Source organism: Fusarium fujikuroi, chromosome FFUJ_chr05 (assembly GCF_900079805.1).
Source record: "Fusarium fujikuroi IMI 58289 draft genome, chromosome FFUJ_chr05".
Taxonomy (NCBI): domain Eukaryota; kingdom Fungi; phylum Ascomycota; class Sordariomycetes; order Hypocreales; family Nectriaceae; genus Fusarium; species Fusarium fujikuroi.
The window spans coordinates 59,804-83,854 of NC_036626.1; the positions used below are offsets into that span (position 1 = coordinate 59,804).

Genomic DNA, 24,051 nt, shown 5'->3' on the forward strand with positions numbered 1-24,051 from the left:
AATTGGACAAACGTCATTTGGTCAAGGTTGCACACTCCTCAAAGCTATATTTCCCGTTTCTCATCCAACTTTTGGTTTATTCCCTGGCTAGTGGAGGTGACATCGCCTAGGCTTACGTACCTTTGCGCAGAATTCCTGATTTAAATGGGCATGTAGTACCTTGGAAATAGAGCTCTTGGCTATATGACAGCATGTAGCTTCTGCTCCGCCGCAAAGGTCTAGCTCAAAGCTAAACCCGGGATTGCGTGCCGAGACTACTTACGGCACACAACTTCCGGCCGGCTTAACCGGAAATACAGCAAAGAATGGTCATGACCACTCGCCGTCATGCCATTATGTTGAATGTCGACATCAGAGTTGCGGTTTTGAACAGTATGAAAGGGGACATGGTATATTGTATATTACATAGAATAATACCATTTTAGGGATAATAATTTCCCACGTATAGCTTCGAGATATTACTGTACCAGACGTAATCTGCGTCATGATTGGTAACTGTAACTTTTAATCCACAACCCGGCATTACAATTCTTCCGTTCTAAACGATTAAATCCAAACTCAGAACGCGCGCAGATTGAGTCAGCTCTGTGGGGCTAGCATAGTCGACCTTATTCGCTACTAAATAATTTTAGATTGGCTTTGCTTCTTCTGTCAGACCACAGCCAATTGTTACGTCTCGCTTAAGTGAATGGGGCCACTTAGCTTGACGAATTTGGTGATTTCTTGCCAGACCTACCCGGTATTGCAACACGAATTGTTGAAATGCAAGCTTCATGCATTACAAATAATGAAATTCAATGTTTAAGAGTCTCAAGAGGCGAACCTTTAGCTTTGAGTCTATTCCTGAAGATATGCAGGGTCACTTCGCTGTCTGAGCCAGTATCTTTTGCGAATGCCTGTTTGTGTATCCTTCTTCAAAAATTCCTATGGACAAACTCTAGTACTTTTCCCATCAATTCACAACAGTCGCGCTATTATAAGTAGTAAACAGCATTCAAACTAGACCTATATAATTGAAGCCCATAGTGATGTATCTAAGTCCCAAAGCATCGGAACTGGATAAGGCATTGTCTGCTCAAAGGTATCCAGATTGAACTCAAACATACTGTCAGTCTGGTGTGTCTGGTGAATTTCTTGCTGGTTAGCATTCGAGGTAGGTTGAAGAGCAGGAGATTCTATATCAATAGAATCAACTAGTTGTGCATTCAAAGACTGCACGGCGTAGTGAGCCTTTCTGTATAGTTCTTGGCAGACCTTTTGGACTTGGGTGAGGTATGTATTGCCGCCATATGCCTCGTCTAGTATTTTGAAGATCTGCATGACGTCACCAACTAAACGCATGTCATTCGCCGCAGCCTCGTTCATGGGGTTCCGAATTGCCATGATGCAGAGAATAACAACAGCGCTCATAGGTATTGGAATAATGTCCCTTCAGCCAGTTAGTCACTGATCAAAGCCATAACTTTATAGAACTTACCAGTGGAAGCTCTTCCATGTGACTGGTATAAGCTTGCTTAGCTCAATGATGCATCGGGACGCGTTGAGGCAATTCCCTATGGTGTCTCTCATCTTTGCAGGGAGGGCTGAAATTTCAGGATGATTTGGCGATACCCAGTAAGTCAGGCTGTGCGCGCGGCTCACAACGATGACGGCATTGTAGTAGGAAAAGTACAACCGCATCAGGCCATGGTGCTCGCACTTCCCAGCAGAATCATGAGTGAGAGATGGTGCAAATTCAGTACGCCAATTCTCCAGTCTCTGTAGCAAGTCTGCCGCCGTGTCCGTTACGCAATTCGTTGGACCTTTGCCTGAATGTAGATCTTGGTAAATCGCGCTCTGGATCACGGCGAGTTGTATCTGACCTTTGAAGAGGTTTAGTTCATACCCTTCAACAGTCTTGACAATTTCTGTTTCATTCAAGGAGCCCATTGGTGGGTCAACGTAGGCAGCGTTGAGATCGTGACAAGGGGGCCTTCCAGTTCGCAGACACAGTTCCCGGTCTAGACAAATCGCGATCCAAAAGACCTTCTTTCTCATACTTCCTTCTGCTGGACTAACAGACGGATCCTGGCTCTCGACATGTATGCCTATTGAGTGTGCAAGACGCACAGCGCAACCAACGAGCATGAAGCTGGGCTGCGGGTTTGGTGTTCCGATAAAGAACCAGGCAATGGCTAGCAGAGCTTGGACAGAAGACAATTGTGTACTACGCATGAGAACATCCCATGTCCCGGCAAGTGCATTTGATGCATAGGCCCAGGCTAGATCCTCTGCTTCTGCCGATTGAGCTGCCTCCGCCCGACGACGCTGTGCGAGTGCAAAAACAGAGTTGAGCGAGACCCACCACGCTGGACTCTCAGTGTATGTGCCCGAGTATTGTTGGCCTAGGAGACACATAAATGCTGGTGCATTGAAGCATGGGAAGACTTGGTGTTCATGAGTGAAGAATTCGCTGACAAGGGAGAATGCCTCTGTCCAAGAGGGGAGAGGCTTCATGACACGCTTTGTGAATAAAGGCTCGATAGACGGGTGTGTCCATTTGGACCAGGATTCTGGCGTATGCTGTCCTGATTTGCGCGGAGTAGCGGTGGACACCAGGGATATACCCGATGGCGGACCTGTCGATATATTGAGTAAGCTCATGAATATTGAAGCAACTAAGCAAACCTACCAAAGTAACGCATATCTTCATTACCACCAACTATAGTGTCCCTAGGGCTTGTATCCGTCGCCGTCAAGGTCTGACCGGGACTTGACTGTGTGAAGCTGTGAAGCTCATGATGGGCTTCAACATGTTGCTGAGGATGAGGGACCGTTTGGACGACTACAGAGTCTGACAACAAGGTTGAAGAAGCATTGACTCTTTGAAGACAAACTCCGTCAATTGTATCACCTGTCGAGCTTCGAGATGATATTTTAGATCGCCGTTGACGCGGGTCGGGCTTGTCAACATCTGCATAGTGGCAGTCATTTCCGCAACCCCGACAACGTCCACAAACTGGCCGGGTCCCGTCACATCGGACCTTGCCTTTCCGACAATGATCGCATGCCTAGCACCGCGGAATTAGTCAACAACCGTACTCTTCCATGGCATAGCGAATGATGGGTACCTTTGCAAGCCGACGTCGACGGTCGCCGCGGTTGTTCATTTTCCGGAGTTTAGAAGTCCATGATCGAGAATTCCGGTTCATGAGGGATGGAATACCCATTTTACGACCCATGACCACTGTAAACTTTAATTCTGATAGGGCTTGTTTTGTGCCTCGGCTTCTATTCGTTAGTGCGCAAAACTCCGAGACTTTCGTGTCATCGTGCCAAAACTCCGGACGGGTCCACCAAACGAGACAAGGGAATACTTGTGTGTGAATTTCCATTACAATCCAATGTGTGAGAGAATCGAGGGCGGGTGAAGAGAATGAGACGATTTCTATCCATTCGACTAGGAAGAGTCCGCGGGCAAGCGAAATCTGGAATGGGTGCAGCACAAGACCATGTCGAGATGGATTCCAGATAATATGTATTGATGGGGTCTAAATGTGGCTGCGTTGCAAGATAGAGACAGGCGCCTCAACAACCTTATCCCTGAAGTAATCAATAAAACCCTTTCCGAACCCATCCAATCGCTTTGAGCTACTGACTCCACGACCGAGGATACCATATACAACAAAGTGCACAGCAAAGATCTTGGGAAACTCAACACGCTCAATGGAAAACTCTGGACGCCAGTCTTCTCCCAAAAGTTCCTGTACCTTGGCTCGAGACATGTACGAGCGCAGCCAGTCCCACTTGGCCTGTGTGTCAACAAATAACCCAAAGTTCAAATTGGCGCCCTTGTCCCCAGAACGGCCGAGGGCGATACTGCCCAATCGCACTTCGAGAACTCCTCCGTCAAGAGGGGTTGGTGATTGGGTGTCATAAGAAGCCCTTTCTCCCATAATCTCGAACCGAGGAGGAGATGTAGTATTGAAAGATTTCGTGGTGCCAGTTCCGTCTACAAAATGGAATGTCTCTTCAAGTTCAGCTTGGGGCCAAAGAGCTGGATAATATGCCAGATATGGACGAGGCATAGCAGAGCGGAAGTCCAAAGAGCTGTGGAATCCTACGTGCAAGTTAGTAACCATGACATTATATTTCCAATCGCCGGATAGGCTAACCTGAGTAATGCCTCAATGAGACGTTTCCAATGGCCATCATAATTGCCTGAAGAGCTTCTGCCTTGGTTGACTGAGCGAAAATGCGGAGATACGCGGTACCACTGTTTTGGTTCGCAGGATTCACAGCTGGAACGCCAATCCTCTGAAACTCGAGAAAGTCGACATGACTGAGCTTCTCTTCACCAAGATGAAAACGAACTTGCTTTTCAAGAAGGGCAAACTTTTGCTCAAAGTTATGACCTGTTGCGTTGAACAAGGCCTGCATTTCGTAGCCTCCTTTATAGAAGAGCGCGAGCTTCGTGGTATCTGGTGGTGGCGCACCGCGAACTCCGTGAACACGAACTCTTTAATCAAGTTAGCGACGCTGGCACGATTCGGGGCATCGCATACCTGTCTTGACCAAGTTGTTCCATCTCAATATCTTCTAGGTAGGCTTTCACATCACTGTTTATGTACACATCACCCTGCAACTCATACACGAGTTGAGACTTGCACGTATCAACAGTAACCATACCGCCTGTGCCCTCATGCTTCGTGATTACACAAGAGCCGTCTTGCGCAATCTCAGCAATGGGGAAACCCGGGTCAACAAAGGTTTCAGGATCAAAAGCGTCGAAGCCTGCAAAGTTACCGCCGGTGACATAGGCTGAGCACTCAATCAAGTGTCCTGCGACCAAGGCACCAGCCAGTTCATTGTAGTTTGTGCTGCTCCACGACCACCAGTACCATGCGCAGGCGATGACGGGGCTGGCATCAGAAGCTCGGCCGCATATGATGATGTCGGCACCGTGTTGAAATGCTTCATATATGGCGTGGGCACCGAGATAGGCATTGGCAGACACTATTTCCCGAGGGTCGTCACCACCTTTGGCGAATATATAAGTCTCAGGAGTGAGAGTGACATGATCGTTTAAAGAATCAAGATGAGCCAGTGCGGTTTCTCGGTTTTGCGGCATGTGTTTGCCGAGCTTGGGAAGCACGTTATCACCGGAAACATAGGCTACCTTGAGATCATAGCCCTTTTCGGCAACCTGGCAACAGTTTAGCCCAAGGCATTAATAAGAAGGCTATAAGAAAGTCTTACCAAAGCTGCTACTTTCACGGCTAGACCTTCAGGATTGAGTGCTCCACCGTTGATGGCAACTTTGATCCGATTCTTTGAGATGGCATCGATCGAAAGTTCAAGGCCTTTTAATGCAGTAGCCTCGTAGCCTGGATGTTGTCCTTTCGCATATGCCTCTGCATTATTGGCCATGTTGACCTCTAATTCTCATTAGCAACGCAGGCTATCCAAGTTTCGAGACCACAAGGCTTACCAGCAAGGTAGTCACCGGTGATGAAGTCGACATCTCCCAACGTAGCCTGCTTATACATCTCAATGGCGGGATCTCCTACGTAATCAACGGTCAGAGATATCTCGGCTATGTGTGACTTGTCGTACCATGGTAACCGGAACAATTAGCCACTCGCACAGGCCTGATGCCAAATTCTCCAGCGCGCCATTCGTTGTTAGAAGCCATGATGACTTTTGTATCTGAACTACTTGGGCGAGGAAGTATGGTGTATTGTGTTGTGTTGCCACCAGGCCTGCTCGAAGGGGGAGGGTTAAGAGACGTTGAGTGTAAGCGATCTTTATATCACCCCGCAATGTCGGATGCTACAATTCACAAGTCTCATACCCGAGACAACCGACAATCAGTACTCCGTACTTTAGTATGTCCGTCAATTTATTTGGCGACATCATTGTTCCTACGTTTTAGTTCGCCGCGTTCCGGAGCCGCTATCAGAACTCCGGCGCAAGACTCCGGGAGTCGAATTAAGTCCAAAAACTCCGGAGGGACCGGCTAAGCGTTGCAAAGACATCATTGATTTGAAAGACAGTGGAATATGTTCGGTTTCAGTTTGCCGAGAGGGTTACTTAAATCCCCGGTTGCTACGTTGAATGTAGCATTCATTGACAACATCTGTTTTGCTGACCTGCATCAACCTTGAGTTTATTAAACCTTGTACAACGTCCTTCCCCAGAAACCGCCACTCACTCATCAACAACATGTCGAATTACTCCATATCCACCGAAGCTACTCGAATTCTGCACAAAGTCCTCCTTCAGGATCCCAGATTACAGCTTCCAGACTCTTTTGTCAAAGCCGCTGAGAAAGTCAAGTTTGTTGGAGAAGACGACCAACCTTTCATCCTCACACCTCTCAAGATCACCGAGTCGAGCGCGGCCCTCAATGCCCTCGTGGCTACAGCTGCAAACGTGGTCGCAGCCGAGCGCTATGGCATCAAATACCAGAATCTTGAAATCAACACGGACCTTGCAACGCTTTTTCTTGAATCAGTGCTACTACCCACCATTGGTGGCAAGCACTTTACGCAGAACACCAAAATGCTAGCAGAGCTTGCCAAGATGGACCTCCATCAGATGAGCAAGCCAGTCAGGCGATATGCGACAAATGTCTATCGCACCAAGGATGGAAGATGGTATCACCTGCATGGTTCTATGAATGCTTTGCCTACAATGGAAATGTTGGGTGTCGAGGACTGTGACATTAGCACTGAAGAAGCTTTCGAGACCTATGTGAAAAAGGTTGCTCAATGGGACTCAAGCGATATTGAGAAAGTCGCAAATGAAAAGTATAAGCAAGCTGGCGTCATTTGCTATACGCCCGATGAGTTCTTCGCAAGCGAGCATGGTAAAATCATGTCGGAAGAACCCTTATGGGCATCGACTCGCGTCCCAGCACCGAAGAAACCTTGGCCCGAAGCCAAAGACAGTCGGAGCTATAGTCCGCTCGCCGGCATCAGAGTATTGGATTTATCTCGTGTCATCGCAGCTCCAGCAGTATCCAAGATCCTCAGTGTTCTCGGCGCCGATGTCATCCGTGTCTCATGCAGCAGGTTACCCGAGTATGCGGCAACAATGCCGGATCTTCAGACTGGCAAGAGAGACGTTGATATCGATCTTAAGACAACTGAGGGACGACAAACACTTTCTGAGCTTATCAAAGACGCTGATGTTCTTGTTGATGGGTACCGTCCTGGTGCCTTGGCGAAGCTGGGCTTTGACTCCAAGTCTTTGCGTGAGTTGAGCCCAAGTTTGGTCTATATGAGGGAGAATTGCTATGGTTTCAAAGGGCCGCTGTCGAACCGCTCGGGATGGCAGCAGATTAGCGACTGTTTGGTTGGACTATCATACTTACAGGGCAAATTTCTTGGTCTTGATGAGGCTGTTGTTCCACTTTTCCGTAAGTTCACCGTTTTGTTAAACCTCAAGGTCTCATTTCTGACATTGCATCAGCCAACTCGGACTATCAGACTGGATTAGTTGGAGCCGCGGCTGCCATCCAAGCATTGTTAGCCCGAACCCAAGAAGACGTCACCTTTGACATCGACATCAGCCTCACGCAGTACAATATCTGGTATTATCGTCTCGGCTCGTACACCGAGGACCAGCAGAAGGCCCTTAGAAGCCGTGACCTGCAGTTCAGCCCTCGCCATTTCGATGATATGAGTGCGCTCGTTGGAAAGACACATCAGTCGTTGCAAAAGATTCGCCCCGAGATATTTAAGCACCCCGAGTACTTCTGGGACATGAGTGGCAAGGAATACGGATTGGATGAGGACTTCAAAGTGCTGGCACCTGCATTCAAGTTTGAGAAGTCGAGCATTGGTTGGGATGTTCCGACCGGACGAAGAGGGCGGTCGAAGGCTGAATGGGTAGAATGAGCATGCCTGGCGCTAGAGAGATGTTTGGATATCACGAGCGTCCTTGAGAGACGATACAGTAGCTCGGACAGAATTGGGGAACATAACCGTGCTGAGATGGCCGAGAGTCATGCACTTGTGGCTCCGTCGGAGTGGTTATCAAGACAAGATATAAGACCCGCGGGCCCCGATCTGCAGCCTGCCAATTCGAGACTACACAGGTTCTACCAATGAATGCTCATGTTGTTACCAAGAGTCCTCGAGTTATGAAACTGAGCCTCGGGCAAGGTCAGGATAATTCATGTGGATCGCCACCTGGACCATGACGCCACTCAAGCCAGCCGAGGCTCCGCGTGAAACTGTAGAGTTTATGCTGAAAAAGGCAAAGTAGAGACAGAGCCTCTTGAGACGACTTCCTTATGAGTACTAGACTTCAAAGATTGCGGGGTATGAAAGCGCCTTTGATTTGCTCCTCCTCAATCGAGTTAGTCATTTAGTAAAGTATATCTACCTCTTTCGATCTCGTGATCCTTCAGCTCAATCATCAATCGAATACCAAAGCTACAGTCAAGATGCCTCAACTCTGGGCCAACGTAGTCGCTACATATGATCCCTTTACCATCGAGTTCGTGGGCAGCTGTCTCGTTCAAATCCTTTTCTGGTGGATTCCGTCAGCCGTTTTCGTTCTCCTTGATCGTGTTGCCCCAAGCTTTGCTGCGAGACACAAGATACAACCCCCACCAAAACAGCCCAAAGCCTCTGAGATATTGGATTCTGTCGTGATATCTTTGAGGAATCAGCTCATAGTCATTGGACTGCAATTGTCCCTAGCGTTTCTGGCAACACAGCGGAATATGCCACCAACATTCCAGGTCACAGCCTCACTACCATCTGCAACAAGCTTCGTAAGCGACTTTGCCATCTGCTTAGTTGCTCGAGAGGTCCTTTTCTACTATTCCCATCGACTGTTCCACATACCATACCTCTATCGTCGCGTCCACAAAATCCACCACAAGTTCACAGCACCAGTCGCCTTCGCCTCGCAGTATGCCCATCCCGTCGAGCATATTGTAGCCAACACGATCCCTATAGTCCTTCCGCCAATACTGCTCAGAACTCACATCTTGACCATGTGGGCGTTTGTAGCTTGGCAGCTTATTGAGACTGCGACTGTTCACAGCGGCTTCGACTTCTTTGGAGGGGCAGCTTATCGTCATGATCGTCATCATGAGCGTTTTGACGTCCACTTTGGAGGAATGCCTTGGCTGGACTGGCTTCATAGCACCGACGAACGAAAGAGGCTGGAGAAGAAGAATAAGTGATTCTTTTATGATAGAACTATCTCTCCAAGATCTACATCCTGGAAACGAAGGATCAAGCTATGTATGTTGCCCATATCAGATACCCCTTGAGATCGGTGTGAATGTGTATCGCCAAATGAGTGATGGGGATTGACACCGCGTTCGAATTGGCTACAGAACAGATTGGCGAGACACCAATATTCATCTGCATGAAGAAAGAACCCGAGCTTTCTCTGAGATTTGTTTGCTTCCACGGAAATGTAGTTGTCGGAGGTTGAGAATAAGTTACGATTGGACCAAACTCGAAACCAGTTACTCAGCCCTCGTATAATAGGCAAGGATCTTGACCTTGGGTCTGGTCCATTCTGGTGATGGTATATAAGATTGTGGAAGGCTGGAATGTGTTAGTAAGGCTGTTGCTGTTTTATTGTCATGTAACTTACCACTCGCAATAGCAAACAGATTCAATGGACTTGTCGTCTCGAAGACTTCCCATCCACTGGTACCAACGCCCTCACCCATAATCATGGTAATAGACTGAGCCAACGTGACCTCGCTGAACGCCAGTGATCTCTGTGCAGCAGCTTGGGTGCACATGAACCATGTCTCGGCATCTGGAGCATTAAAATGCTCATCCTGAGCCGCGAGGCCAAATTGCAATTCATTGATTACCATCCGGGGACTCATATCGTAGAATATCACGAATGCAGAGTCAAGAAGGAAGGTATATAAGAGGGTACGGATTAACTCCTCTCGCAATCCAAACGCTGTCCAGTGGTCATGGAGGTTGCGTGAAGCAAGGGATTCTTTCTCGCTTGTTCCAACCATCGCGAAGGGATACAGGGTGCGGGAAACGAAGACGATGTCAGGAAACCGCGTCCTTCGTGCTCTGAGTCTCATTTTTGTGTCACCCTCCCAATTCATGAGCAGAAGGATACCATAAGCCGCCTGCAATATGTCAAGGCGCTGACGAACCTGAGAATCCTGGCTGTCATCGTCTGTTTGAGCAATACTGTCTTCGCTGAAATCCGGGTCCTGGAAGATCCAGTTCTCGACTGTCTCGAGCCACATCATTGCTTGATCATGGTACTTTCTGTCGGGACTCAAAGAGGCACCGATCAGTGACAGAGCCGCTATCAACTTGGGAGACTTTGCAGTGGGGTCAAATGTAGGTCTATGGAAGACGGGCCAGTTTGGATGCCAGGCTTGAAAGAACAAAGTCAAGAACAGCTCAACATTTCTTGGAGAAAAGAATCTTGAACAGGACAGTTTTCGTGAGTTGGACCAGTTTAGATCAGATACCTGAGATGATGCTTCAAAGGCACCTGTGACAATCTGTCCACATATGTTTGCCAATGAGTATTGTCCTGCCAGCCTTTGCTGGTGTTGGGGCTGTGTCTGTTGGCCTATAGGTACCAAAGGCGATGCGACCGGGGTTCCAGCAATGGCTACTGATTCGAGAGAGGGCTGGCTACCATATTGTAGGAGACCAGAATGAGTCTTTGCCCTGGCGAAGATATTGTCGCAGTTGAATGAATTGGCCAGACCATGGGAGGAAGTAAGTCTAGCAAGAAAGCGGAGACGCATACGAGGAAAGGTCGGCTTAGGTGTCACAAGCGACAGCGATGGGCTATCATGGGAGACAGGCCATTCATCTTGTGGTGGATATGAGCCAGATTGTGATCTCAGACTGGAATTTACATTTGACTTGGAACCAGGTTGAGACTGCATAAGTAGGACGGGATAAAATGAAGTAACCGTCGTCGAGTCAGGAATCCAGTCTTGTTGCGATAGGAAGAATGAACCATCTACCTGCAGGTCCTGTCCTGATAGGAGCTCGTACGTTTTCTGGTCTTCTGCCCCCTGCAGTGAGGATGTCAAGTCATTCCTCCTTGGTGTTTGGATATAAGTGCAAGCGCGATTCTGCTCCGCGCAAGCCTTGCAAGGTTGGGATCCCTTGCATTTCCTTTTTAACTTGACGCATCTTTCACAAGCATTTTGCGGTCTCCCTCGCTTCTTCTGGTCCAGGGATGGAGGCGGTAAACCTGATCTGAGTCGTCTGTCACACGTTCTCCAATGACGAAGGAGTGCGTCTCTGAAGACTTTCCATGAGCTATTGAAACCTAAGAAGGAATGATCAAGTATAGACTAACCGTCGATTGAATCCACGACTGCAGTATTGGCATTGGTAAGACCTTTCATCTGTGTCTGAGCCCTCGTTGCTTTAGTATCGACATTCTAGAGCGAGGTTGCAGCAAGCTTACGCGACAGATAATGCCGATTGAGGTGGTCTTGATGCAATATTGTCTGTGAGTACTACATCCCGTCAAACGCCTAGTTTTTAAATGTCATACCTGACTTTGTAAACCCGGCAGAACAGATAGGACAGCAATGTTGCGGCTGTTGATCAGACATGGTGTTGACCGAGGTCATCAGGTCGGGCTATGGAACTTGGGCGGCAGTACAAATTGAGAGACATAAGCGATGCAACCTAGCAAATACAGTGATGGAGAAGTCACGGGCCACAAAGTCCACAGTCGATAGCAGAGATGAACCTGAACAAACCAGACTGCTGAATTTGACGCGCCTAAGCAACCAAAAGCTGGTCACGATGAACACGTGGAGGCGGGAAATCTGCCACCCCCGCAGGAGAGATCGGCATCCCGCCTCATCCCCACGATCTAGTCTAGATCCAGATATCGAAACCCCGCAAAAGCACAGCCGCTCGGTTTCTAGTGAGAAGCATTTCGGCATTTGTTCGCGGCATCCGGGACTTGGAGGAATAATATCTTACCTGCCATTAATCGCACGTCTTCCAGTTGAAAGCATTAACCTTCGATCGTCGCCGATTTTCAACTCAAGCCAGTGGTAAATTCCCTTCGCGTGTTACGTGGAGCCCAAACAACCCTAAATCATATCTCCATAGCACTACGTGATTATGGGAGACGCGACAGCTGAGGAGCCCTACCATCGGGTCGCTACCGTGGTAGTAAGTAAAATCGTGACATCAAGTGTTTGGTTCGTCATCGACTAACAATAACGAAGCGCTCAAATGAAGGCTTCCAGTTCAAGATCAACTCAGTTCCAATCCCCAAACTTCAACCATGGGAAGTGCTAGTTAAGCTCTCCGCTACTGGTGTCTGCGGCACTGATATGGCCCTTGCAGGTGGCTACCTCGGACCATGCCGTGAGGTTCTTGGCCATGAGGGCGTGGGCCGCGTTGTACAAGTTGGCTCTGGAGTAGACCCCGACTCTGTCAAGATTGGCGATCGAGTTGGTATTGCTTGGGTCAGGGACGTCTGTGGTCGATGCAATTGTTGTCGTGAACCCGGTGGTGAGGTCCATTGTCTGGAGCAGCAGAATTCAGGACGGAAGTGGGATGGAACCTTTGCAGAACACTGCATTGTACCAAGTCGCTATGTGCTGACTATTCCTGAGTCGAAGGAGCTGCCAGATGAACTGGTTGCGCCGACATTGTGTGGTGGCGTTACTGCGTATAAAGCACTCAAGGCTTGTGGGGCGACACCAGGAGAATGGGTTGCTATTGTCGGAGCTGGCGGCGGTGTTGGGGGTTTGGGGATTCAGTATGCAAAAGCCATGGGATTCCGCGTTGCGGCTGTTGATATCGGGCCTGCAAAAGAGTCATGTATCAAGATGGGAGCCGACGTATACTTTGACGGAGCATCGCCTGATACACCAGCCGAACTCAGGAAGCTTACCCCTAATGAAGCTGGAGCCAAGGCCGTCATCGTCACTGCAGGATCAGGTCGTGCGTATCAGAGCGCCCTTGATCTTGTTGCAGTGTTTGGCACTTTGGTCTGTGTTGGCATTCCTCCACCAGACCAAGCGATGAGTCTTCACCCGCTGATTCTCATTGACCGTGGCATCAATCTGCTAGGAACGTTAGTGGGAACACGAACTGAAACACTCGAAGCTCTGGAGTTCGTGCGAAGAGGCGTGGTTGAACCTGTCGTGGAGTCGGTGAGTTTTGATCAGCTCGACGATTTGGTCAATCAGTTCTCAAAGACATCTGGAAAATTGGTCATACAATTTCCATCCTAGGTTTCATTCTCTGTTCTCTTGTAGCTTCGAGGTTGTTATACAAGTCGATTAGAAGATCTTATAGACAGCAAATACCAGTCGATTCTTATTAAAAGTAAATAGTTATATAAGCTTTTCGGTTGTAGCTCATATCATCACCGCTGCCAATGCTCTATAATGATCTGATATGATCCCAAATTGAGACAAGCAATAAATGATAAATCTCACCAGATTAACCAAAGGACGTTCAACACGTTGCATGTATTTTTCATTGTGAAGATAAGACGCATCCCGAGTAGATCTTTACCAGTTCACGCCAAAGGATACTAAAAAGTCCGGTATCAGGATGGGGGCATATGCACATATCGGACAATTCCCCACCTCCACCTCGATGCTGTGTAACCTGACGTCGGCCGAACGGGAAAATACCCACCATTGCCCAGCCAAGCACAAAGGTTCACCAATATCGAAAGCGTGGCTACTTAACACGGGAACTTCTATTTAAGGCCTGCCAGAGTCGCACTTGGGTTGACTTAGTACATCATGTAAAGAATCGTTATAATATCACCATCAGAATGACTACTGTTAACCCTCTTGTTCTGCCGCCTGGCATCGCACCATCTGTTTTCCATCAATTCATATCAGAAGTCACTGAAGTTACGACCGCTGAAAATGTTATCATCATATCCAACCCTGGCCAGTTGGACAAGCAGGACTACCGCGACCCCAGCAAGATGCACGACATGTTTGACATAACCTCGAAGCAGCATTTTGTCTCCTCAGCTGTCGTCACTCCCCGCGACGTAGCCGAGGTCCAAGCCATCGTCAAGCTGTGCAACAAGTTTGAGATTCCCCTTTGGCCATTCTCCATTGGCCGAAATGTTGGGTATGGTGGTGCTGCTCCCCGTGTCCCAGGATCGATTGGTCTTGATCTTGGGAAGCATATGAATAAGATCTTGAAGGTTGATGTTGACGGCGCTTATGCTCTGGTCGAACCTGGAGTTACATATACAGATCTTCATCAGTACTTGGTAGACAACAATCTTCGTGACAAGCTGTGGATTGATGTTCCTGATCTTGGCGGCGGATCCGTGCTTGGAAACACTACAGAGAGGGGAGTTGGCTATACTCCTTATGGTAAGTAATCTTCATAATTGTACCGACCAAGTGTTGACAGTCTCTAGGTGATCACTTTATGATGCACTGCGGCATGGAAGGTAAGAGCTCTGATACTGCTGCCATTGGAAGTGTTACCTATAACTTACTCTCTAAAGTCGTACTTCCCTATGGCACACTGGTCCGTACGGGAATGGGTGCTTTACCAAACCCAGACGCGGATCCAAACGCCCCTCCACACGAGCAAGAGCCCAACTCAGCGTGGCAACTGTTCAATTACGGCTTCGGTCCTTATAACGACGGCATCTTTACTCAATCGTCTCTTGGCATTGTTGTCAAGATGGGCATCTGGCTTATGGTGAACCCTGGTGGATATCAGTCATACTTGATCACTATTCCCAAAGATGAGGATCTTCATCAGGCCATTGAGATCATTCGACCACTTCGGACTTCAATGGTGCTGCAAAATGTTCCCACTGTTAGACATGTACTTTTGGATGCAGCGGTCATGGTATGAGCCCAGCTTGATTACTTGGGCGCAGCTGATGATAGCTACAGGGATCTCGAGATAAGTACACGACGTCGAAAAAGCCACTCAACGACAAGGAACTCGATGAGATCGCAGAGAAACTCAACCTAGGCCGTTGGAACTTCTACGGAGCGCTTTATGGCCCTGAACCCATACGCAAGGTTATGTGGGAAGTCGTCAAGGGTGCATTCTCAGCCATCCCTGGGGCCAAGTTCTACTTCCCGGAGGATATGCCAGACAATCTTGTTTTGCAGACTCGACATCTTACCTTGCAGGGCATTCCTACCATGACTGAGCTTGAATGGGTGTAAGTTCAACATCTCATCCGATATCCCTTTTGACATATTAACTTCCTTTCAACAGCAACTGGCTGCCCAATGGGGCCCACCTGTTCTTCTCCCCCATCGCCAAAGTCACGGGTGACGACGCGGTCGCTCAGTATGCCTTGACCCGCAAGCGCTGCGAAGAAGCAGGGTTCGACTTCATTGGAACATTTGTCGTCGGAATGAGGGAGATGCATCATATAGTGTGTCTTGTCTTTGACCGTCTCGATCCAGAGTCGTGCCGTCGAGCGCACAATCTCATTATTCAGTTGATCGACGACGCAGCCAAGAAGGGCTGGGGAGAGTATCGCACTCATTTGGCATTGATGGATCAGATTGCGCAGACTTACCACTTCAACAATAATGCGCAGATGCATCTCAATACGACAATTAAGAATGCATTGGATCCCAAGGGAATTCTGGCGCCCGGTAAGAATGGGATATGGCCAAGCGGCTATAACGCAAAGGACTTTGCCGTAAGTCCGCAGCGCTCTACAAAGCTATAGCAGATCACTAGTTTAGATTCTTAAGCTAAGAACTGAGGTTGACCATAATAGTCTTGGTTTCAGTAATCTCGTTTGTTTATATTTTGGCCCCCATTTGCAGTATCTACCTCTCTCTTAATCGGACAATTGATACACAAGTTTGTGTATTATTTGCTTTAATACAAATATCCAACGTAAGAGCGAGATACATCTACTGCAGTATCTATGAACATAAAGGTTCATGAGCCGATCGCCGAGAGCAGGTTTAAATCTTAGCCTGGGTTGTCTCCTTGGCCAGTTGTGCACGGAATTGCTTGGTCAGTTGCCTAACCGCCAAGTCCAACAGAACATCCTCGCTTCCACCAGGAATCCTGGCCCCAGGAACTTCTCGATAAATCTCTGTGTCGTGATGTCAGCTCCCTATCTTGATATGAAAGCACCTGCTGGATGGCTTACTCTCAGCAATCTCTCCCTTGCCCGTACGCGTATAACCGTTGCCGCCGAACAACAGAACAGCGCATCTTGCACACTCGTCAAGAACAATGCCAGCATTGGCCTTACACAGAGCCGTAAGACCGCCGAGTTCTTGGTCTGCTGTTTCCTTGGGCATCTTGGAGAGCTGGTATGCAAATGATTCTACCCAGGACCATTGCGCTTCCAGGATTGCACCACATTTAGCCAGTCGGTGACGTACCACGGGTTGTTCCATGAGAGTCTTGACAAGGTCAGCTGAGAATCACATCCACTCCATCTTTTGAACCCACCTTATTGAATGCCTTGCGCTGAAGGCAGTATGCGAAGGCGCTGCTCAGGGCAACTCTAGCCTGACGGGTGACACCAACAGAGATGAACATACGCTCGTGGTTAAAGTTATGCATGATATACTTCATGCCCTCGTTCTCACGTCCGATCAAGTTTTCCCGTGGGACTCTCACATCATCAAGTTCGATAAAGGAAGTTCCAGCCACAATCTGTCCCGCAACTTTGAGTCGTCTCCTTGTCACGCCAGGATAGTCCTTGAGCGGGACTAACATTAAAGAAATGCCTTTGCCTCCAGAGGTTTCCTCGCCAGTTCGGACTGCCATGCTAGCATAGTCTGCCATCATTCCATTGGTAATCCATTTTTTGGTCCCGTTGATGATATACTCGTTGCCACTCAGAGTAGCCGTCGTGGTGATGTTTGCGACGTCAGAGCCAGCACTAGAGATGAGATCAGTAAAACTCCGATTGAGTATCATCTTGAACCCACTCTGGCTCCGTAATAGCGATACAGATTCTCTTTCGCCCGAGTAAGAGATCTGGGAGAAACCTTTCTTGGAGCTGAGGCTCTGCATAATGCAACAGAGGGGGGATACCAAAAGCAACGCCAGTGGTGATGGAGCCTGGTGGTCCAGCAAGGCCGGAGCGGCTCATCTAGTGTTCAATGCAGTCAGTATCGCGATATATAATGCACCCGTGTGGTGCCATACCTCATCTGCATATATCATCGTGTGCAAACTGTCCCATTCCTCCACAGGTACCTGGCCGGGCATGTGAGTTATGCCCAGCTTTCGGAGCCATTCTACAGGTAAAGGCGCTGGTAAAGACGGCAGGGTAAAGTTACCCTTTGCAAAGACCTCAAATAAGTTAGATGGCACCTCCTCTGCTGTTTCCCAGTCGAGAGCATTCTTGTTGAGGTTCTCATCGACGAATTCGCGACAAGCAGCCTGGAATCTGCGATGCGACGCGTTGAAATACGGCGACGGGGCGCCTCTTAGCCAAGGGGGGTCTGCGAAGGGGACTTGGTGAACGGCACGCGACATTTTGGATGTATTCTTGGAGATAGCGAGAGTTTTACAACAAGTTGGCCAAGGTGGATTTAATGAATTGGAAGCTTGCATATGTCAACAATAACCCAAAGCTTCCAACCTCAACCGCGGGGTTTTCCTATTAAGGAAACATGCCTCGGCACAGTTATCTAGAACTACCCTAAGCCAGCCTCGGCTCATTTTCAAAATTTCCTAGCCACTCAAGTGTCTCATTACCCCACTGATCAACATGGACGCGCCGAACGTCAAAGCCTGGACCAGGACTGAGAGTCATTTTAATTAATCGCCGGTATTTTCTTGCCTTACTTCTTTGCCGTAAGGGTCATGCTGCGGTTCTTGTCTCCAGACGGAATCTAGATTATTTTAACTCAATTACTTCTTTTCTCAAGCGCTCGACGTACTTGTAGATCTGCCGTATAGTGACTTGACCGGACTGCTATTGCGGTCATAAAATCGTCTTGAGTGATAACTGGTCTCCTCAATAGCACCGTAAATTCTTGTCGTAACAGACCATCTGGCATGCACTGTAATGCTATCGCTTTCACTTCCACTTCCAGCTCGGCTGTATACGGAGTTCGGTCGTCTTGCGACCCAAGGTGACCGAGTGCCTAGCCACAATCCTGTCCTTTGGCCAGATGATATGGGCTATGATACTGCCTATGCCTACTAGACCTCCTTTGTTGGAGGCGCTGGTCGCGATGATAATGTCGCTGGCGCTCATTGCTGCATCACAGGCGGCCTCGAATACCAGCGACATACGGTTATGCTATGGTGGTGCTGTATAAGCTTGGATCGTTTTCTATTTCGCTCTATACTGCTCCCTACTGCTCGCTTTGTATGTGAGAGTTAGTTTTCTTAGTGGCGAAGTATGTCTTCAACTCGTCAACACCTCAACAGCTGTAAGTAGATGCGCCTTCGGCCGCACCCTGATGTTAATGTATATTTATGTGCCGGCTTTGGTAAATCACTTACATACCGTCTGTATGCTGGCATTTACTTCTGCCACTGCTGTTGTGACCGCCTGAAAAGCATCCCTGATGGTTCATGCTCCTATCTTCTGACCCCTACTAAACTAGCTTATGGCTCTTTCGCTTTATGTATGCTACGTTACTAAGTTCTCTCAGCTGATTTAAGCTCTCAGCCACAGGTCTCAGCGGCGACCATATGACTGAAGGGTAGTCTATCTCCGGAGTAACTGTCGCCATAAAGAGCTACCTGGCCGTATGTGAGGATACCACCTTACTTCTTCTCAGGCATATGGCCGCTATAAGACCTCTAGTGACTACTTTGATTATATGTTTTTCAAACTTCAGTTTCACATCTATAATAATGGATTTTGACTAATAATGGATTTTGACCTCTTGCTTCCGTCTAATGTTATCTCCCTTGACTGTGTACAGTATGTAGCTGATATAGTCGGTAAAGCGTATAAAGTGCAAGGCGGTTAACTTGTTCCACTCAATAATCGCCCCACTGCATCTCTTCTATACTAGCGTACGGTCGATGATGGTTTGGATACCCCCTCCATTGTTGTCTGCCGTCAGACCTGTGACTCAAGCTGACTAGTCGTCGACAAACGCAATCAAGCCTCCATTCGATTTGATCTTACTCCGTAGTAGGTCTGCGTTGAAGAATAGGAAGAGTATTGGCGACAACCCTAAGTCTGCCATTTATTCCTGATGCTATGTAAGTAACTTTAGACAATCTGTCTTTAACCGAGCTCTTAAATATTAGTATCCCCACCGTTCAAATGGCGTTTGAGCATTTGATAGCGTCTCGACTCCAATAAATAGTGGAGGTTCACTAATGCCCGCCGGACGCTGACTCAATAACACCTTCTTAGTAAAAGGCATTTTGTGACCCAAATTAAAGGCCAGTGCATTGTAAGCTGGCTCCAACACTGCTGAAGTTAGCGGACTAGTTAACATCCTCGATGATAGTAGAGGCACTAACTTGGATTCATAGTGTCGGGAATAGTGCCATTGCACAGCCACTTAGGAACGGGTTTCTGTTTTGAATCCAGTGCAGTATGTAACTCGAGAGCCGCCTTGACACGCGCGCCAACGTCCGTAGACCTCCACACGTCCATACCTTGGATCCGCATCGTCTCGGCGATGTGAGAGATGGATGAGATGCCAAAGCTGGTATGGGCAAAGTCTCGGCAGGTCTCCTGCGTGATGCCACTAATTGGGAAGGTTTTTTGATTGTACCAGTATTTGATAATCTCCGCGGTGGTATTGATTCCACCACGGCCTTGCACGGGATACTCCCCGTCTGATGTCAAGTAGATGTACGCGGGGACCCGGGCGGAGAACAACCCCAAGGCCTTTTCGTACAGAGCTGCATCTTCAAGGAAGACGGCAGCCCCTATGGTAGACTCAATCATCACTACGAGCGTCAGCAGATCAGCTAGGGACAGTAATACAGAAGAAGTACACCCACCTAGTTCCCAGTTTCCATTCTTCCGCGGGGCGCCGTCTTCGATCATGGGGAGATAGGCGTGTCGTAGCATGTCAGAGAACATCTTGATACCCTTCTTGGACCAGTGTTTATAACTCGAGCGCATGATTTCACCTGCGCGTACCCAATTAGCGGCCGACCAGGCCGTCTGCAGTGGTGCGTTGCTGTTGTTGTGAGCTTGGATGGTGCTAGACCAGGCATCCATATAATGGATGGATTTCTCAGCATAGTGCTTGTCCTTCGTAATCCACCATGCCAATGCGTTCATGTATGCCGCCATGGAATCCTCGCGCTCCTGATAACACCCAATGTTGGGCGTTGATGTTGGTCCGCACTGGACCGTCTCATATGGCTCAGCCGTTCGCGTAGGCGACATATACGTCATGTTGAGCATGGAATCCAATGCCTCGGTCCAAGGGTTCTCCCTAGCCTTGATCCTCTTGGCAATGTAGTTGAGCTGCGGCCCGGAAACGAAGACTCCTGGATGAACCCATGTCTTGGGCGCTTTGGTTGGAATGGGAAGATAAGGAGTTGCGTTACTATCACTCGCCGCATGTACAGACTTGAGAGCAAAGGAAGCTCCCAGACCAAGCATTAGGAATTGGAGCTTCATCTTGTCCGTGAAAAAGGTAATAATTTGGATTGATAGACGTATAGCGTTACCGCTAATTACAATAAATATTGTAGCCCTAAAATTGCTATTTAGTACCGCATTGTTGCATGTTATCTTACTAGGGTTATAATAGCCCTACACTTACTAATCGTTAGAAATTCAATAGTAAGCATTTATAAGGAAGCTGTCATACTAGGTCTTCTAGTTTATTTCCAAAATAACAGGTTCCACCAATTATATCCTGTTAAAATCTAAGATTTTCCACTAATTGGTTATTAATAGTAGGGAATTTACTGGATAAATTCGCTTATGCAGAAGTCTATTGCTCTTTTAGGAGAAAGAGTAAGCCAAGATAGAATTAGGTAATTTAGTAATTATCAAGCCGTCTTGTAAACACAAAGCTTCAGAATCTCGGTTCTTTGCATTTGTTTAAGATGCCATTGCCATATTCACATAATTAGATTTCGCTTGAGTCTGCCTCCGCCGGAGCTATTTGGCGTTCCCTCTTTAAATAGCGCTTCCCCCCTCGGATCATCTCGTTTATAATATCTCCGCGTCTACCCACTCGGGATGGTTTGCCTCTCAGTAACCAATTAAGTCGTAACTTTGTGGAGTGATATGGAGTACCAACGTAAGCGCGTACCTTTCCGGCTGCTTGATGTATATCTTAACAGCGCGTCAAAATTGATGCGTCCTTACAGCTGTTGGACTTCGAGTAAGGCGCGTGATGTAAGCCTGACATATGTTTTTGACCAAAGATGTTTTAGTGATGCTTAAGTAGGAATACAGAAATTTCGTAAAAATAAATCTACAATCAGGGTAACTACAGTGTAGCAGCTAAGGAAGTTGTAGCTAGGTTCTCTCGGCTGGATTAAGCTCTCAGCCATTTCAAGGACCACCACGACGGCCATTCCTGTCCCACCAACTATCGCCCTTGGCTTTACAGTGACCGACCACACAGTAGTAATCTCCGCCCTTGTTGTTCTTGTTGGGAGAAGAAATGTCATAGATGCTCGTCGTTTTTTCATACTCGCCTGGTGCGCGTGTAGTTTCTTTCACGGTGTCTATCATTCATCAGCATCATCTCAGGTGCGTGTCTCATGCCAAGTAACTTACAAGTCGTGTGGGCGGTATTGTACCAAATACAGACAGTTTCGTTCTGGCCACCGTTGCAGCTGTAGGTATTGCCAGTCGACCAAGATTTTGTGACAGCGAAGCCCATTGAGGCCCAGTATTTATCTTGGCCAACGTTGAAAGTGGCCCCAACAGTGAAGGACTCCGAATCTGTCTTGCCCACGGTACAGCCCCGGCTGTTGCCGCAGCGGATGGGTTCCTGGAGTCTGTTAGTACAAACTTTACGGCGCACTGTTGGGTCAAGACACAGGGATGTTTTCATACCGATATTTGCTGGTGGAAATAATGCTGGCGAGGATTTCCTGTCAAGTCGCATTAGTGACTGTCATATCAAGGGGATAGTCGGCGAATACTTACCATCCCCAACAAGCTCTCTCTCTGTGGTCGAAAAGCCTTCCCGGACGTCGTTTTTAAAGTCATCCCACCAGTCTCGTTTGTGCATCTGACTCGTGTCATTCAGAGTCCTGTTCTCCAGGAACTGCAGTTCGCCATTCGTGGGACTCTCAGCAAAGCAGTCTCTTGGCTTGTCACCAATGGCATCAGCAGCATCCCAGCTGACTCCCGAGCACTGGACAAGAGTGTATTGTGGGTTGAAAGCCCGAGAGCAAGCAGGTCCCCCAGACCAATCAGGGTTACTATGAACCATGTAGGTGATATTGCCAACGGTGAAGTTTCCACTACCATCGATTCCATCAACATTAGAGAAGTCGATAGGGTATTTTGCGTAAATTGTACTGCCACATGTCTCCGCGATGACAGTGCCGTTGGTATCTACTGCTACCAATGCAGAGGCCTTGGTGTCGTGCTCAAGACGCCAGGCAACCTGGGCATCTGCCGCCAGACAGGCTGAAACGAATAGCAAGATTGAATGAAGAGATAAGAAGTTCATCATGAAGGGCATCGGAGCTGGTATTGGTGAATTGGCGGACTTTGTTGTTCTCGCAAAATATGCTTGGTTTTTGTGATGCTGAGTTGGATCGTCATGACGGATGCATGGGAGGCACCTTTTTATATTCCATGAAGTCAGATAAAAGAGCCATCAGCTAGGTTTCAGCATGCCAAAGTTTATCCTGTGGTGACTGGTCAGGTCTCATTGCAATAATGTCTTATTTGTGAGCTGGATGTGTCATTCGCTGTCGAGGCCTGCATCTGAAAGTTGATATCTTGACACAAAACGTAGATAGACATACAGTTGAAGAGTCATCACATATGGATATCATTCTGTTTTTAAATGGGGGACTTATCTTTGATGAGGCTATATGTATATTGCCTTTAGAAACCTGAAGTTAATTGGTATTTTCCAGTGTGTTGGCTTGATATGTCTGGTTGAGATATCATAAGCTTTAACTATCAATCAATACAGTTAAAGAGCGGCAAACAAGAGGACTTTTGCTTTCAAGACCTTGATTATGATCAAAGTTTTAGAGAAGCTTAAGAATGAGGTCTGCGGTGACTCGTGATGATAAGACTGTGGTTAAACTTAATCGACTTTTGGGCCAGGTGGAGTTTCGTTCATTGGCTGACGCGCCGATCAAGTTTCAAACTTCAAGAGTTTCCTTGGACAATATCCCGATGAGCAGGTAAACCGGGAGAACTCGGCAAGTCATGAGAACCATACAATGTATCAGCCAAGTATAGACTTTAGAGGAGCCTGGGTTCAGAGACCACATCAGCTCGAATAAAAGCTACCGGCCTCCCAATGACCTCGCCACAGAGCTTTAAAGCCCCAGTGTTAAACTTGTATTGATTTAACTTTGTGACACGAGAGTAAGCAATGAGAAGCTTCTAGGATACAAGATCTGCGTCTCTACCTCTTTGGACATGTTGATCAATGACGAATCAGGAACATAGGCGTTGGAAGAACATACCCGCTTTCCATTTACACCCTCGCGGAGCTGGAGCTGAAGTTTCACGATGCATATAGAACCCCTGATGATATCTATAGCATCGAGAATCAGTAGTTGAGCTTGCCGCTACACTGTGTCTCGTGCACACGAGTAGATACCCATTGCTCCGAAGGAGTCGCTGCAAGGCCCCATGATAAGACGATCTTCGCAGCGGCCCATTTCGCCCACTACTTCGCTACGTACTCCCCGGAGCTCTATGCTATCAGAGCCCAGGCAAGCTTTGCCTCGGGACTAAAATCCGGTTTGCCGACATCCAGCTCGGGATGCATGTTGGTAAGGGCACTGAGTGTGTCGGTATCCGCGATGAATGCCTTGAGATAGATGTAAGAAATGGCTTCAGGTGTGATGTGCTGCTCGATTGCTTTCTTACAGCCCCAGTAAATCGATATATGGCGCACATTCCTGCCTTTTGTTTCTCACCCTGTTTTTCCATGTGGCTAGAGTTCTTCATATTCGCTAGCGGGAGTCGTGT

At 47.9% G+C, this 24,051-nt stretch overlaps 11 protein-coding genes; 4 read left to right on the plus strand and 7 right to left on the minus strand.

The window, feature by feature from the left end:
• Positions 1 to 1,005: 1,005 nt before the first annotated feature.
• Positions 1,006 to 3,221, minus strand: FFUJ_06723 (related to transcriptional activator Mut3p; the record flags this gene model as incomplete). XM_023576893.1 has 4 exons in its annotated part: positions 1,006 to 1,429; positions 1,478 to 2,618; positions 2,672 to 3,050; positions 3,111 to 3,221. The coding sequence occupies 4 exons, from the start codon at positions 3,219 to 3,221 to the stop codon at positions 1,006 to 1,008; spliced, it is 2,055 nt and encodes a 684-aa protein (XP_023430052.1).
• A 309-nt stretch (positions 3,222 to 3,530) lies between these two features.
• On the minus strand, positions 3,531 to 5,674 carry FFUJ_06724 (uncharacterized protein; the record flags this gene model as incomplete). XM_023576896.1 has 6 exons in its annotated part: positions 3,531 to 4,099; positions 4,155 to 4,498; positions 4,545 to 5,185; positions 5,239 to 5,417; positions 5,471 to 5,545; positions 5,596 to 5,674. The coding sequence occupies 6 exons, from the start codon at positions 5,672 to 5,674 to the stop codon at positions 3,531 to 3,533; spliced, it is 1,887 nt and encodes a 628-aa protein (XP_023430053.1).
• A 530-nt stretch (positions 5,675 to 6,204) lies between these two features.
• FFUJ_06725 (related to acyl-CoA transferases/carnitine dehydratase) lies at positions 6,205 to 7,883 on the plus strand (the record flags this gene model as incomplete). XM_023576897.1 has 2 exons in its annotated part: positions 6,205 to 7,402; positions 7,456 to 7,883. The coding sequence occupies 2 exons, from the start codon at positions 6,205 to 6,207 to the stop codon at positions 7,881 to 7,883; spliced, it is 1,626 nt and encodes a 541-aa protein (XP_023430054.1).
• Positions 7,884 to 8,434: 551 nt separating this feature from the next.
• FFUJ_06726 (related to C-4 methyl sterol oxidase) lies at positions 8,435 to 9,184 on the plus strand (the record flags this gene model as incomplete). Its single annotated transcript, XM_023576898.1, has 1 exon — positions 8,435 to 9,184. The coding sequence occupies one exon, from the start codon at positions 8,435 to 8,437 to the stop codon at positions 9,182 to 9,184; it is 750 nt and encodes a 249-aa protein (XP_023430055.1).
• Positions 9,185 to 9,475: 291 nt separating this feature from the next.
• Positions 9,476 to 11,365, minus strand: FFUJ_06727 (uncharacterized protein; the record flags this gene model as incomplete). XM_023576899.1 has 4 exons in its annotated part: positions 9,476 to 9,528; positions 9,607 to 11,101; positions 11,155 to 11,258; positions 11,317 to 11,365. The coding sequence occupies 4 exons, from the start codon at positions 11,363 to 11,365 to the stop codon at positions 9,476 to 9,478; spliced, it is 1,701 nt and encodes a 566-aa protein (XP_023430056.1).
• Positions 11,366 to 12,101: 736 nt separating this feature from the next.
• On the plus strand, positions 12,102 to 13,225 carry FFUJ_06728 (alcohol dehydrogenase 1 family protein; the record flags this gene model as incomplete). XM_023576900.1 has 2 exons in its annotated part: positions 12,102 to 12,152; positions 12,209 to 13,225. The coding sequence occupies 2 exons, from the start codon at positions 12,102 to 12,104 to the stop codon at positions 13,223 to 13,225; spliced, it is 1,068 nt and encodes a 355-aa protein (XP_023430057.1).
• A 554-nt stretch (positions 13,226 to 13,779) lies between these two features.
• Positions 13,780 to 15,678, plus strand: FFUJ_06729 (related to 4-cresol dehydrogenase flavoprotein subunit; the record flags this gene model as incomplete). XM_023576901.1 has 5 exons in its annotated part: positions 13,780 to 14,341; positions 14,389 to 14,421; positions 14,479 to 14,831; positions 14,879 to 15,156; positions 15,213 to 15,678. 5 exons carry the CDS (start codon positions 13,780 to 13,782, stop codon positions 15,676 to 15,678), a joined length of 1,692 nt encoding a protein of 563 aa, XP_023430058.1.
• Positions 15,679 to 15,922: 244 nt separating this feature from the next.
• Positions 15,923 to 17,459, minus strand: FFUJ_06730 (probable acyl-CoA dehydrogenase; the record flags this gene model as incomplete). XM_023576902.1 has 5 exons in its annotated part: positions 15,923 to 16,056; positions 16,114 to 16,372; positions 16,422 to 16,857; positions 16,907 to 17,070; positions 17,127 to 17,459. The coding sequence occupies 5 exons, from the start codon at positions 17,457 to 17,459 to the stop codon at positions 15,923 to 15,925; spliced, it is 1,326 nt and encodes a 441-aa protein (XP_023430059.1).
• A 1,736-nt stretch (positions 17,460 to 19,195) lies between these two features.
• On the minus strand, positions 19,196 to 20,538 carry FFUJ_06731 (uncharacterized protein; the record flags this gene model as incomplete). XM_023576903.1 has 3 exons in its annotated part: positions 19,196 to 19,365; positions 19,419 to 19,853; positions 19,908 to 20,538. 3 exons carry the CDS (start codon positions 20,536 to 20,538, stop codon positions 19,196 to 19,198), a joined length of 1,236 nt encoding a protein of 411 aa, XP_023430060.1.
• Positions 20,539 to 21,426: 888 nt separating this feature from the next.
• FFUJ_06732 (uncharacterized protein) lies at positions 21,427 to 22,561 on the minus strand (the record flags this gene model as incomplete). XM_023576904.1 has 4 exons in its annotated part: positions 21,427 to 21,602; positions 21,655 to 21,871; positions 21,937 to 21,974; positions 22,030 to 22,561. 4 exons carry the CDS (start codon positions 22,559 to 22,561, stop codon positions 21,427 to 21,429), a joined length of 963 nt encoding a protein of 320 aa, XP_023430061.1.
• A 1,212-nt stretch (positions 22,562 to 23,773) lies between these two features.
• On the minus strand, positions 23,774 to 24,030 carry FFUJ_06733 (uncharacterized protein; the record flags this gene model as incomplete). XM_023576905.1 has 2 exons in its annotated part: positions 23,774 to 23,890; positions 23,950 to 24,030. 2 exons carry the CDS (start codon positions 24,028 to 24,030, stop codon positions 23,774 to 23,776), a joined length of 198 nt encoding a protein of 65 aa, XP_023430062.1.
• Between the last annotated feature and the right edge of the window lie 21 nt (positions 24,031 to 24,051).